Here is a 14,255-nt window from a genome sequence, read left to right on the forward strand (position 1 = left end):
GAAAGGGAGAGAAAAAAAAGTGCGCCCTAAACCACTAGCCTAGTGATAATGATCAGCATGTAGCCTACAACTAATGAATCAAGCTGGCGCCATGCAGTCTTTCTGAAAGTGATGGAGATGGAGCTGGATCACGAGATGCATCAGATTAGCCTAACCTATGAAAGTGTATTTTCCGCTATTCCAATGGGTTGTCTTAGTTCGTTTTAGCACCAATGATAGATAGATAGATAGATAGATAGATAGATACTTTATTGATCCTCAAGGGGAAATTCAAGATTGATTGCGGAGATATTCAAGCAAACACCATGGGATTTCGTGTTTTGACGTTTGTGCTCACCTTTCTTTGGAAAGAAGTTTATTAGCAGTTGTTTCCCCTCATTTTAATGTCTCTCTTTTTCCTGTTTTGGCCTTTGTTTTTAGTAACCTGACTTGGCTTTCTTGGAGAAAGACATTGCACCAGCAGCACAACAATAGCGGTCCACTACTTAGCGATGCTCAACTAAATAAACAAAAGATAGACTACCTTATGAATTGTGCAGGCGGACTAAACCATTTAGCTCTTTAGCAAGGGAGAGTGAGAGTGACCTTAGACAGTTTTCACTATGTTTTGTACACAAAATCCAGTCAGTCAAACTTTACATTTCGTCTGACATTCATTTTGACATTTAATTAAAAAAATTAAGTTAAAATATTCAGGTAAAATAAATATATGGTGGAAATAAGTATTGAACGCTTAATTTTTTTTTTTTCAGTAATTAGCCTAAACTTCCAGTGAGTCTATTCGAAATTTTCACCACACATTATATTAACACACATAAAAAATCCAAACATAAGAGTTTTGTGTATTAAAGTGGAATGACACAGGAAAAAAGTATTGAACGTGCCTACTGCCTACATCTGTAACCAGTTTCATTGATATGTTTTGCAACAATAAGGTTGCAAAGGTCTAGGGAGAGCTTTTTGCTTTTATCCATCATGAAATGTTTCTTGTGTGACACCTTGGTAATGAAAAACCTTTTTATAGCCCATCAATATGTAGGCTACTAACCAAGCTTATATTAATTTGCACAGATAGAAAGGATAACTACTCTCTAACTACTTACAGATTCCAGCTCGTTCCTTCCCTTTCCTTGCCTTAGTGCTTTTTCTTAGCGTGTTCAATACTTTTTCCCTGTGTTATTCCACTTCATTACACATGACTCTACTTATGGAGTTGTTTGGATTTTTTATGTGTGGGTTACCTGAGTTATTACTAATGCCTGGTGAAAATGTTGTGCCCCCTGTATTCCACTTTTCAAGGGCCCTCTCCTCCATTGGGGCCCTATACTTCCCACTTTCCCCCCCAGTTCGACGCCCTTTAATCTGCTGAACCTTCTGCTCGTTTCCAAATATAAAAAAAACTCTCTGCAACTAAACATTGGCCTGCCTGCCTCAGCTGCTTGTGAGGGCTTTTCAGTTGTGCTGGATTACTGTTCACTCCAAGGATGAGTGCAACTAACTTTGAAAATCATCTACTGCTCAAACTTAAAGGAGAACTCCGGTGATTTTTCACATAGATCTCCATTTCTCAACGTCCTTATCAGGCAAGTACCTCCACTCGGCGGCCATATTGCAACACTTTTTGGGCACTTATCGTGCATCTACTGTATTTCAGCCATGATTGACGCAAATGCTCAGATTTAAATTTCAGTCGTGTTATATTTTCCATGCATGACAGCTTGAAGCAGCATGGGTGGAGAACAAGTGTTGTGTTTGAAGTCTTGCATGCGTGAGAGTGTTGTGTGTGTTGTTTTTGTGTTGGTGTGTGCATTGTGTGTGAGGCGTTCTGTGTGACAGTGTGTTGTGTTATGTGGGAAGTGTTGTGTGAGAGACTGGTAGTTCATAAGTTCAGAGCTGAAACCCAGCTCAGCATCACGGCTGTCCTGATCTTTGTATGTGTGTGTGTGTGTGTGTGTCTCCATATGGCAGGTGGTCTGGCCATTGCGGTGCCAGGAGAGATCCGCGGCTACGAGCTGGCACACAGGCGGCACGGCAGGCTACCGTGGAAGGAGCTGTTCCTGCCCAGCATACGGTTGGCACGCGAAGGGTTTCCTCTGGGCAGTGCCTTGGCAAAGGCCATCAACAGCTACAGGAGAACAATCACCAGCGATAAGGCTTTATGGTACAACCACTATCTCAAAACCGCACCATATTCAAAAAACAATCACCAGCGATAAATCTTTATGGTGCGACAGTAATCTCAATTTTTCTCTGAGATGTAATCGAACTTTGCCATTGAAACCTCTGAGTTGACTGTTAACCGTGAGCCAGTTTGCTTCACTGCAGGTGAAGATAAGGATTACTCGCTGCAGATCATAGACTGTACAGTCTATGCTGCAGATAGCAGATTGGAGTACAGTAAGGCAGGAAATGATCCCCCTGCAGGCCTTTGATGGCTTGTGTGACACGGTCAAAGAGCCACCTGGTCCAGAAGTAATATGTAGATTCCATAACACTTTGATCCTATTGACCCTAAATGACTTCAAACCTACAGCCGACATCTATCTATCTATCTATCTATCTATCTATCTATCTATCTATCTATCTATCTATCCATCTATGTATCTATCTATCTATCTATCTATCTATCTATCTATCCATCTATCTATCTATCTATCTATCTATCTATCTATCTATCTATCTATCTATCTGTCAGTTGCCAGTGTCTTCTCTGTTGCCTCTCCCTTCTGAGTAAAATGTTCTGTGGCTCCAGGGCAGACAGCTGCTTTTCACCAAATATGATGTTGTTGTTGTTGTTGATGATGTTGTTGATGTTGTTGTTGATGTTGATGTTGTTTATGTTGTTGTTACAGTTTTTCTCAGTCGCTTTGGTGCTTTTCTCACATCACTATTAACATTTGCACAGCAGTTAGTGCATTTCTCAAAACAATTAGTGTAAACTGCAAAACCTAGTGGATGACCTGCAAAAGCACGTCACTTGCTTGAAATGGATAGTCCATTCCTCAAAAGCAAGTATTTATGTATGTATTTATGTAAATGAAACTGTCAGTGTAATCAAAATGAGAAGTCTTGACACCATCGTTTATGAACAAGATAGTCAAATGGCTTTGTCATGTTTTCATTATGACAGTTCTCTCAGTGTTTTCCTATGCAAAAAAAAGGTCAGAACGACACTACCTGAACATGCTCAAGACAGCACTATACAATACTTGTACAGCCATTTGAAAACTACAGTAAAGTTACACATTAGGGGAGTCAGTGAGTACAAGACACTGAATACGTAAATTTTTACTGTATGCTCTTTGCAATTCTACAGCATTGTGACAGAATTTGATAACTAGTTCAACAATTTTGTATGTAATGACTCAAGCAATGAAATGAAGACTATTAGTTTTATTGGGAACGACTATTCAGCATCCGTAAGTATAGTTCATTTTGACTGACATGACATAAGCAAATGATAATGTTAAAAAACAGCAGAGAATTGTATGAAAACAACTGATATATGTCCAAAAGCATTTGCAATTTGTTCAGAGGAAGGAGAAATTGCTACTATGATGTGCACAAATGACTAAATGTTGTGGAGGTTGAACTAATAGTTATGAGAATTTTCATTCTGATCGGAAAAAAGCACCAAAGCGACTGAGAAAAACTGTAATGTTGATGTTGATGATGTTGTTTACAGTTTTTCTCAGTCGCTTTGGTGCTTTTCTCACATCACTATTAAGATTTGCACAGAAGTTAGTGCAATTCTCAAAACAATTAGTGCAAACTGCAAAACCTAGTGGATGACCTGCAAAAGCACGTCACTTGCTCAAAATGGATAGTCCATTCCTCAAAAGCAGGTATTCATGTCAATGAAACTGTCAGTGTCATCAAAATGAGAAGTCTTGACACCATCGTTTATGAACAAGATAGTCAAATGGCTTTGTCATGTTTTCATTATGACAGTTCTCTCAGTGTTTTCCAATGCAAAAAAAGGTCAGAACTCGGTGACACTACCTGAACATGCTCAAGACAGCACTATACAGTACTTGTACAGCCATTTGAAAACTACAGTAAAGTTACACATTGCTGTAGTTAGGTGAGTAAGTGAGTACAAGACACTGAATGCATACATTTTTACTGTATGTTCTTTGCAATTCTACAGCACTGTGACAGAATTTGATAACTAGTTCAACAATTTTGTATGTAATGACTCAAGCAATGAAATGAAGACTATTAGTTTTATTGGGAACGACTATTCAGCATTCATAAGTATAGTTCATTTTGACTGACATGACATAAACAAATGATAATGTTAAAAAACAGCAGAGAATTGTATGAAAGCAACTGATACATGTCCAAAAGTATTTGCAATTTGTTCAGAGGAAAGAGAAATTGCTACTATGATGTGCACAAATGACTAAATGTTGTGGAGGTTGAACTAATAGTTATGAGAATTTTCATTCTGATCTGAAAAAAGCACAAAAGCGACTGAGAAAAACTGTATGTTGTTGTTGTTGTTGATGTTGTTGGTTGTTGTTATTATTGATGTTGATGTTGTTGATGTTGTTGATGTTGTTTATGTTGTTGTTGTTGTTGATTGTTGTTGTTGTTGTCATTGTCTCCTGTTGGTTGCTCTAGTGTCTTCTCTCTCTCCTCTCTTAGTGAAGTGTTCTGTGACTCAGAGGGCAACATTCTGAGAGAGAATAGCACCATCTACTACCGCAAGCTGGCCGACACCTACGAGGCCATAGCCAATCAGGGCCCAGATGCGTTCTACAAGGGGCCAATAGCGGAGAACATGGTGCGGGACATCCAGGCTGCAGGTAGGTTCCTACTTTGTGAGCTGTGAGGTAATGGTAATGTGCAAACTTTACTCTTTTTTATTATTATTATTACTATAATATTATTATTATAGCACATATTCTAGCACAATGGCAATTCAAAGTACTTCACACATAACATAGACAAAGATCACATAAGCGATTGCTAATAAGTCCAAGGGCAATAGGTGACTCTTACCAGTATGTCTCCTGTCCTACAGAAAAGAAAGTCATGCTTTAAGCAGGGTGTCATCGCTGAACTGCAAATAGCAATAAAGTATCTAAAAGTAGAAGTTCTGAAAACAAAACAAGACTATAAAAATAACCTGGAGACTAAGATGGCAACAAACAACCTTGGATCAGCCTGGGACAGTATGATTATGTGTGTGTATGCATGAGTGTGTGTGTGTGTGTGTGTGTGTGCCCTTGTGTTTGCAGTCAACATTGGTATCAGTATATTTGCTCTGTGTGTGTGTTCATGTCTGTGTGTGTGTGTGTGTGTGTGTGTGTGTGTGTGTGTGTGTGTGTGTGTGTGTGTGTGTGTGCGTGCATGCATGTTTGTGTGTGTGTGTGTGTGTGTGTGTGTGTGTGTGTGTGTGTGTTTGTGTGTGTGTGTGTGTGTGTGTGTGTGTGTGTGTGTGTTCATATCTGTCTGTGTGGTCATATCTGTGTCATATCATATCTGTGTGTGTGTGTGTATTGTGTTACAGGTGGCATCGTCACTCTGCAGGACCTCCAGGACTACCAGGCCAGGCTGGAGGAGGCCCTGTGTGTGGGCATGGGGGAGTACCGGCTATGTGTCCCCCCCGCACCCGCCAGTGGCCCCGTGCTGGCCCTCATCCTCAACATCCTCAAAGGTGAGTTCCGCCTCACGTAGGGCCTGAGGATACCAACAACACCAACACCCACCAACACCACACCACTACCGCAACACCATACCACACCCCATCACTACCGCACCAACACCCCATCACTACCGCACCACTACCACACCAACACCACACCACTACCGCAACACCATACCACACCCCATCACTACTGCACCACCACCAAACCAACACCCCATCACTACCGCACCACCACCAACCAACACTGCACCACTACCACACCAACACCACACCAATACTGCACCACTAACACACCACTACCACAGCAACACCACACCACTACCACAGCAACACCCCATCACTACCACAGCAACACCACACCACTACCAGACCAACACTACACCACTACCACAGCAACACCCCATCACTACCACAGCAACACCATACCAACACCGCACCACTACCACACCAACACCGCACCACTACCACACCAACACCACACCCCATCACTACCACACCACTACCACACCAACACCACACCCCATCACTACCAGACCACTACCACACCAACACCGTACCACTACCACAGTAACCCCGCACCACTACCACTACCACACCACACAACTTATATGGAGGCTGAACTCCACAGTCTGTTAACTCTACATTTTAACTCTACAAATGTTTCACTGCACTGGTCTGGTCAGTGTAGCTGGTCTGGTCAGTGTAGCTGGTCTGCTTGTTCGGAGCCATCTCGCTGCTCTCCATTGGTGCAAATCTCATTACCGCGCCACACTGTCGGCTAGCTGCTGTCCCCAGTGGCACTCTAATTAGCCTGGCGTTGTGCTAATCAGAGGCATTTGGGCACCAACAATACCACTACCACACCACACAACTTATATGGAGGCTGAACTCCACAGTCTGTTAACTCTACATTTTAACTCTACAAATGTTTCACTGCACTGGTCTGGTCAGTGTGTCTGGTCAGTGTAGCTGGTCTGGTCAATGTAGCTGGTCTGGTCTGGTCAGTGTAGCTGGTCTGGTCAGTGTAGCTGGTCTGGTCTGGTCTGGTCTGGTCAGTGTAGCTGGTCTGGTCTGGTCTGGTCAGTGTAGCTGGTCTGGTCGGTGTATGTGTGTGTGTGGTCAGTTTCAACGACCACTCTGCACCACAGCAGGGGATCAGTCTAACACAGAGAACCAAAGAGCTGAAGTTAACATATCTGCCTCCCCCCCCCCAATCCCTTTACACACACACTGTATCTAAAGGTCCCTGCTTCTCTCCTGGGTTTGTCCGCACTGGACCCGACCCGTCACACTCTACTCTGGGAAGCCCTCAGTCTCACATGGCAGACAACACCCTCTGTCTGTGCCAGACACACACACACACACACACACACACACACACACACGCGTGTGCATACATATTGGCACACACTGGCACACACTGGCACACACACGCGCACACACACACACAGGCACATAAACATATGATTGAACACATGCACATACAACTCTAGACTTCACACGTGCACTCCATGTCACACAGCGAGTTTCACACACTTGTACACACACACACACACACACACACACACACACACACACACACACACACACATTTGTTTCAGTTAAATTACTCATGCTCATTAAATTACTCATACTCATGCTCTTTTTCTCTATCAGACACCATTCTGCCCATGCGCCCATGAATGAGTGAGTGAGTGAGTGAAAGAGTGAGTGAGTGAATGAGTGAGTGAGAGAGTGAGTAAGTCAGTCAGAAACTCCCAATGAGAGCGACTAATGAGAGCCATCAAACCCAAACTTGCTGCTTGTTCGGAGCCATCTCGCTGCTCTCCATTGGTGCGAATCTCATTACCGCGCCACACTGTAGCGCTTTTGGTGTCCTGGTAATGAAAAACATGTCACTGCTGTCGGAAAAAGTCCTCCTCCCTGTTGATTGGCTGCCCGGCCGGCTAGCTGCTGTCCCCATTGGCACTAATTAGCCTGGCGTTGTGCTAATCAGAGGCATTTGGGTAACATGTTATTTGAAAAGGTGCGCATAAGACTGATGTACTCCAACGCCATCAGAGCTATGACACCTGTCATGAACATTAAGAAGCCTTTATGAATGTTTATATCTGGTAAGTGGCATCTGTTTTGTATGTCAAGTTGACATTGTTTGGAACGTCTTTGTTATGACAACTTTACAGCATTCATACACATTCATAAAGACTCTCTCATGTTCATGTGAATGGTTATGACGATGTCATGTCAGTCTGACAGACACTGAATAGATTCATCTGCAGACATCTCTGTAATCTGTTTGTCTGTCCCTCAGGTTACAAGCTCGGGCCAGACAGTGTTTCCACGCTGGAGAAGAAGGTGCTCACCTATCACCGCATTGTTGAGGCCTTCCGCTTCGCCTATGCCAAGAGAAGCGTGCTCGGAGACCCTCACTTTGTCAACATTACCTCTGTGAGTATGACTTCTGGAAGGGGCTGATTGAGTGATTGAACAATTGATTGATTGATTAATTCATTCATTAATTCAATCCCAAATCATTCAATCAGTCATAGATTTTGACATAAAAGTGATATTTACTTGTGATAGTCTGTTCAGGGCCTTGTCTGAGAGCGGTGTTAAAGCAAGGTCAGCATTTTACAGCCCAACGATGTGAGTGCTCCATTAACACATGTTACACAAACTTCCCACAGGCAGAGCAAATGCAAGCCTTGGAACTTGGAACCCTAGGAACTGTGTAGTTCTTAAGGTAGCCTCTTCCGTAAGAACTGTGTTCTTAAAACTGACATTGATTGCCTGGTGTCTTCTATTGCCAGGTGTGTGTGTGTGTGTGTGTATGTGTGTGTGTGTGTGTGTGTGTGTGTGTGTGTGTGTGTGTGTGTGTGTGTGTGTGTGTGTGTGTGTGCTGGCCCTGGGAAAGCTCGTAGTGAGATTCCGTCCACAGTCTTGGACTTCCTAGGCCCCTTCTCCCTTAACGACTGATTGTAAATCTGCGGTTTAAACACTGAAATGGATGTCGAAATACTACTGTAATATTAATGTTGGAGTCTTGCCCTAGCTTTCTCTAGCTTGCAAGGGTCACACACTGGGCTCACTAACCTCAAGGTCAGGATTGAGAAATATTTGTTTGGGAGAGGATGGGATTTATACTAAAACAAATGATGGATGGACCCTGACCAGACACCTGTCATCACACCAGTGTGCCTGGGATGAGTAACACACACACACACACACACACACACACACACACACACACACACACACACACATACACACTCCTCACATAGACACACACACACACTTTCTCTCTCTCTCACACATACACACACGCACACATACATACACACAGATACACACACTTTCTCTCTCTCACACATACACACAAACATCAGAGAATGCCTTTGATAACCAACACTGGATCACCATTCTGTCTGTTACTGTTGGATTTCCTTCCTGGTTGTTTCTCTTGGATGTTCTCCATTGGGGAAAACACACCTCCATCGGTCCTTTCCTCCTCCCATCTTTCCTTTCAGTTCGTCAAGAACATCACCTCAGACGATGGGGCCGAACTATTCCGCAGTCGGATCACCGACGACACCACACACCCAATGGAGTACTACGAGCCAGAGTACTTCGTCCCCGACGACCATGGCACCACCCACCTGTCCGTCATGGCAGAGGATGGAAGCGCGGTGGCCGCCACCAGCACCATCAACACCCTGTAAGACATGAACTTGAGGATCAAGTGGTCAAGTCAGGGTCAAGAAGTGTCATATTACAGAAAATTGTGACGAATTCTGTGATGAAAGCATGACATTTCTGCCAGCGTCAGTATCATATAGCTCAACAGATCAACAGCCTCTTCAAGTCTACCATTCCAAAAATGATCACCATATGTTGTCAGAGAGTAAGGAAACACGATGAATTGAAGTAATGGCTTATTTGACAACATTACTCTAACCCGTAAAACCCATGAAAAAAATGAGTTACGGGGCGGAATCTCTTGGAATTTTCGTTTATGTTTTGAACGATTAATTCTAGAATAGCGTATTAATAATGGGCTAGCGCGTCCTCCTATTTGGGTTGCCAAATTAGCAAAGGCCAACTGTCAACAGCTGTCAGTTGTAGTCATGAACGCCTACGAGAGGCAGGTAAATTTCCAAAATTAAAACAAGAAACAAATTAAGTGGACATCAGAGGAGCTTCCTGAGATGGTGACGTCTTCGTCAAACGAAGAATATCAAATCTGACGCGCGAGCTGGCCATATTTCTCCACAACAGGTAGCCTAGGCTAAACTTAATCTGCATCACTAACTTCAGCTAAATATGTTACTTTGGTTAGAGAGGTATGTTTTGTTTTCACTGTTTCCGTAATGTGTAGCTGGGTCATGGTTGGAGAAACGTTAAAGCAGCTGCAGGTCAACTAACGTTAGCTAAGTCTTCATTACATCTGGCAACCCAGAAGAGACTCACGTCTGGTAGTCTTGAGAACGTTCACCAGTGTTTTGATTTTGGTCTGCAGCACGTTCGGTAACAATCCTACAAATCGCACCTATATTTAACACCACAGATACTTTTCATAGTCCTATGACTCAGTTTCATAGTCCTATGAAGTTTCAAGAGCCTTGATCACCTATTGTGATATGCTATTGTGCTGCTGTGATATGGTATATGTTGATAATCCTTGATAAGCTATTTTGATATGATGTGATATGTGCCGTGTTTGATTGTTTATCATAAGCTCGCTCTGTGCGTTATCTTTGCCAGATTTGGATCTAAAGTCATGTCCAATTCAACTGGGATCCTCTTAAACAACGAAATGGATGATTTCAGCTCCCCCTTCATCACAAACGCTTTTGGCGTCCCACCCTCCCCAAATAATTTCATCCTACCAGGTAAAGCAACAACATACTGTATCTTCTCCATTTTGACACAAGGACAACAAGTCCTTGTGACTGTATTGCACCCAAAGATCAGCCATACAGACAGAAACAGACTCAGTGGTTTATGTTTTACATTTTCTTTAGGCAAGAGGCCGTTATCGTCAATGGTTCCCACAATCCTCCTGGACAAGAACAATAAAGTAAAAATGGTTGTTGGAGGCTCTGGTGGGACGAAGATCACCACGGCGACCGCCTCAGTGAGTTTCAGCAGGCGCTTGCAGCTCTGTCTCATTACTGCCCTTCCAGTGTCCAGTGCATTGCATCACTGCATCTCCCCATCCACACAGTATTCAATCACTGCATCTCCCCATCTAATCACTGCATTTCATCACTGCATTTCATCACTGCATTACATCACTGCATCTCCCCATCTTATCACTGCATTTCATCACTGCATTACATCACTGCATCTCCCCATCTAATCACTGCATTTCATCACTGCATTACATCACTGCATCTCCCCATCTAATCACTGCATTTCATCACTGCATTACATCACTGCATTACATCACTGCATTTCCCCATCTAATCACTGCATTTCATCACTGCATTACATCACTGCATTACATCGCTGGATTACATCACTGCATTACATCACTGCATCTACTCATCTAATCACTGCATTTCATCACTGCATTACATCACTGCATCTCCCCATCCACACTGCATTTCATCACTGCATTACATTACCGCATTACATCACAGTATCTCATTATCTCCTCACTGCATCTCCTCACTGTGCCTGATTACTTCATCACTGCTTTTGAAGTGTCACAGTTTCTTCTCATGTCAACTCATGTCACACGGTATTTCATCACTGCATCTCCTACTGAACGGCATCACATCCCTGTATCTCATCAGTGCATCTCTTTAATGTGATTGCGAGAGAGAGTGAAGGCAGTGAGTGAGTGGGAGAGTGAGAACACTGTACTTACAGTCATGCTAATAAAGCAACCTTGAATTAAATTGAATTGAGTAAGAGTGAGTGAGTGAGTGAGTGAGTAGGAGAGTGAGTGAGTGAGTGGGAGAGTGAGTGAGTGAGTGAGAACACTGTCATGCTAATAAAGCAACTTTGAATTAAATTGAATTGAGTGAGAGTGAGTGGGAGAGTGAGTGAGTGAGTGAGTGAGTGGGAGAGTGAGTGAGTGAGAACACTGTACTTAGTCATGCTAGTAAAGCAACCTTCAATTAAATTGAATTGAGTGAGAGTGAGTGATTGAGTGGGAGAGTGAGGGAGTGAGTGAGTGAGTGAGTGAGTGATTGAGTGGGAGAGTGAGTGAGTGAGTGAGAGATACATCCCTGTATCTCATCAGTGCATCTCTTTAATGTGATTGCTCAGTTTCACATTAAAGAGATACCCCATTACTGCATACAGCATCTCCACACTGCATTGCATCACTGTTCTTTGAGTATCATTCCTGTCTCTCTTCACTGCACCCCCCCCCCCCAATACACACACACACACATAGACACTTCTATCCAAAGCGACTCAGATTTGTGGAGGTGGGAATCAAACCCAGGTGGACTGATTCCAGACCTGATACCATAGTACGTGTTTGATTCATTCATCTTCCGTCTGCGGCTCTGTGGTCTCCAGGTTCTCCTCCATGCTCTTGTCTTCAACTATGACCTGAAAAGAGCAATAGCGGAGCCTCGCATTCACAACCAGCTCGCCCCCAACACCACGTACGGAGAGGTGAACTTTGACCCGGTGAGTGGACAATACATAGGCTCCATAGAGCTGCTCAGTTTGGGGATCCAATTTGCTGAACAAGATGTGAGAAATCTGAGGCAGCCATGAGGGTGGTACGTTTAGAAGGGCCATTCAAGGTAGTACGTTTCTGCAGCATTCTGAAGAGCCATTTAAACATTTTAAAAGCCTTTTAAAAAGTGCCTCAGATTTCTGATGAATTGCTCAAGCTCTTGTTGTGTGTGTGTGTGTGTGTGTGTGTGCGTGATGTTGTGTTCTTAGATCAAATGGAGACGGATATTTCTTTAGAGAATTTACTTAAACTTCAGCATCACGCACACTGGTAACAGTTCTCCAACTCATGTTGTACACACTCATTCTCCTCTTACAGATACGCACATTCCTTGATTACACCACTTACAGTACTTACCTACCTACTGGTGGTGGAGCATATGCACAAATGTCAGTGTATGCAAACACAACGTGTGTGTGTGTGTGTGTGTGTGTGTGTGTGTGTGTGTGTGTGTGTGTGTGTGTGTGTGTGTGTGTGTGTGTTTTCCACGTAGAACATTCTGGAGGGCTTGGAGCAGAAGAACCATGACACGGCCTTGCTGATGTCCGTGGCAGCGGTGGTGCAGGCGGTGATGAGACAGGGCGATGGGGTAGTCGCTGAATCGGACCCCAGAAAAGGAGGATACGCTGCAGGATACTGATATAAACACACATGCTTACACACACACACACACACACACACACACTGTACATTTGTGCATACACAGACACATATAGACAAAAACACAGAGTTAAACCCACACACAAACACAGACACACAACCACACACAGGCATCTACATACACAAATACATACAGACAAAAACATACACAGATATGCGTATGCTGCAAAGAGAGCCATGCTGCAATGTGCAATGCCATGTGTGTGCACAAATTGATTGTAAATATTGTATTTTAATTTATAAATTAATTAATTGTGCTGTGCTATTTCTTTTCATACTGTTTGTCTTGCCATTTCATTATCGACTTTGATAGCATAGTATAACATATACAAACATACAAACACAACATAAACAAACATAACATAACATAACCATATATACAAACATAACATAGCATAACCACATACAAACATAACATAAACAAATATAATATAACATAAACAAACATAACATAAACAAACATATTATAACAGCATAACAAAACAAACATAATATAACATAAACAAACATAACATAGCCGAACAGAACATAATCAAACATAGCATAAATAAGCATAACATAAACAAACATAACAATAACATAAACAAACATAACATAATATAGCATTGCATAACATAAACAAACACAATTTACCACAAAGCGGTACAAAATATGACCGTCGCTTAGTCCTGCACATTCTCTCCGCAAAGATTAATCACGCTGTCTCCATCTCCTACTCCATCCCCTACTCTTGCAACTTTTGTGTACGGTATGTAAATGAGTGTGTGCTTCTCTGTGTGTGAGTTTTCGATTGCGAGTGTGTGTGTGTGTGCGTGTGTCTGCTTGATTACATGTGTGTGTGTGTGTTTTATGTATCTGTGCGTGTTTATAAGTATAAGTATATATACTGTTTTGATCCCGTGAGGGAAATTTGGTCTCTGCATTTATCCCAATCCGTGAATTAGTGAAACACAAACAGCAGTAGGCCACGGCTGCTCTGTGTGTGTGTGTGTGTGTGTGTGTGTGTGTGTGTGTGTGTGTGTGTGTGTGTGCGTGCGTGCGTGCGTGCGTGCGTGCGTGCGTGCATGCGTGTGTGTGGCGTACAGTCACTAAATACACATCGAAATCGAAACTCAATCAGACCAATGAAATCGTGTATAGAGTCGTTAGGTGGGCTTAACATAATGATTGATGGCAGAGTTGCAACGGTTTGGCTTGAATTCCCTGCTACTTGAAAACAAATAAGATGGATGTTGCTGC

General features: G+C 42.9%; 1 protein-coding gene across 3 annotated transcripts in view; it reads left to right on the top strand.

Moving 5' to 3' along the window:
* The window catches only part of ggt1b (gamma-glutamyltransferase 1b), a 70,578-nt gene extending 57,298 nt beyond the window's left edge, over positions 1-13,280 (top strand). For 2 of the 3 annotated variants that reach the window (XM_042058986.1, XM_042058987.1), the window contains 9 exons: positions 1,969-2,161; positions 4,651-4,811; positions 5,519-5,665; positions 7,968-8,104; positions 9,184-9,371; positions 10,418-10,545; positions 10,678-10,790; positions 12,191-12,304; positions 12,850-13,280. In XM_042058986.1, coding sequence (XP_041914920.1) covers positions 1,969-2,161; positions 4,651-4,811; positions 5,519-5,665; positions 7,968-8,104; positions 9,184-9,371; positions 10,418-10,545; positions 10,678-10,790; positions 12,191-12,304; positions 12,850-12,996 — 1,328 coding nt within the window. In that variant the 3' untranslated portion in view covers positions 12,997-13,280. The remainder of the gene's footprint in view (positions 1-1,968; positions 2,162-4,650; positions 4,812-5,518; positions 5,666-7,967; positions 8,105-9,183; positions 9,372-10,417; positions 10,546-10,677; positions 10,791-12,190; positions 12,305-12,849) is intronic. The other variant, XM_042058985.1, reaches the window with a different exon arrangement.
* The last annotated feature ends 975 nt before the right edge of the window (positions 13,281-14,255 follow it).

This window comes from Alosa sapidissima, chromosome 13 (genome assembly GCF_018492685.1).
Source record: "Alosa sapidissima isolate fAloSap1 chromosome 13, fAloSap1.pri, whole genome shotgun sequence".
NCBI classification, from domain to species: domain Eukaryota; kingdom Metazoa; phylum Chordata; class Actinopteri; order Clupeiformes; family Clupeidae; genus Alosa; species Alosa sapidissima.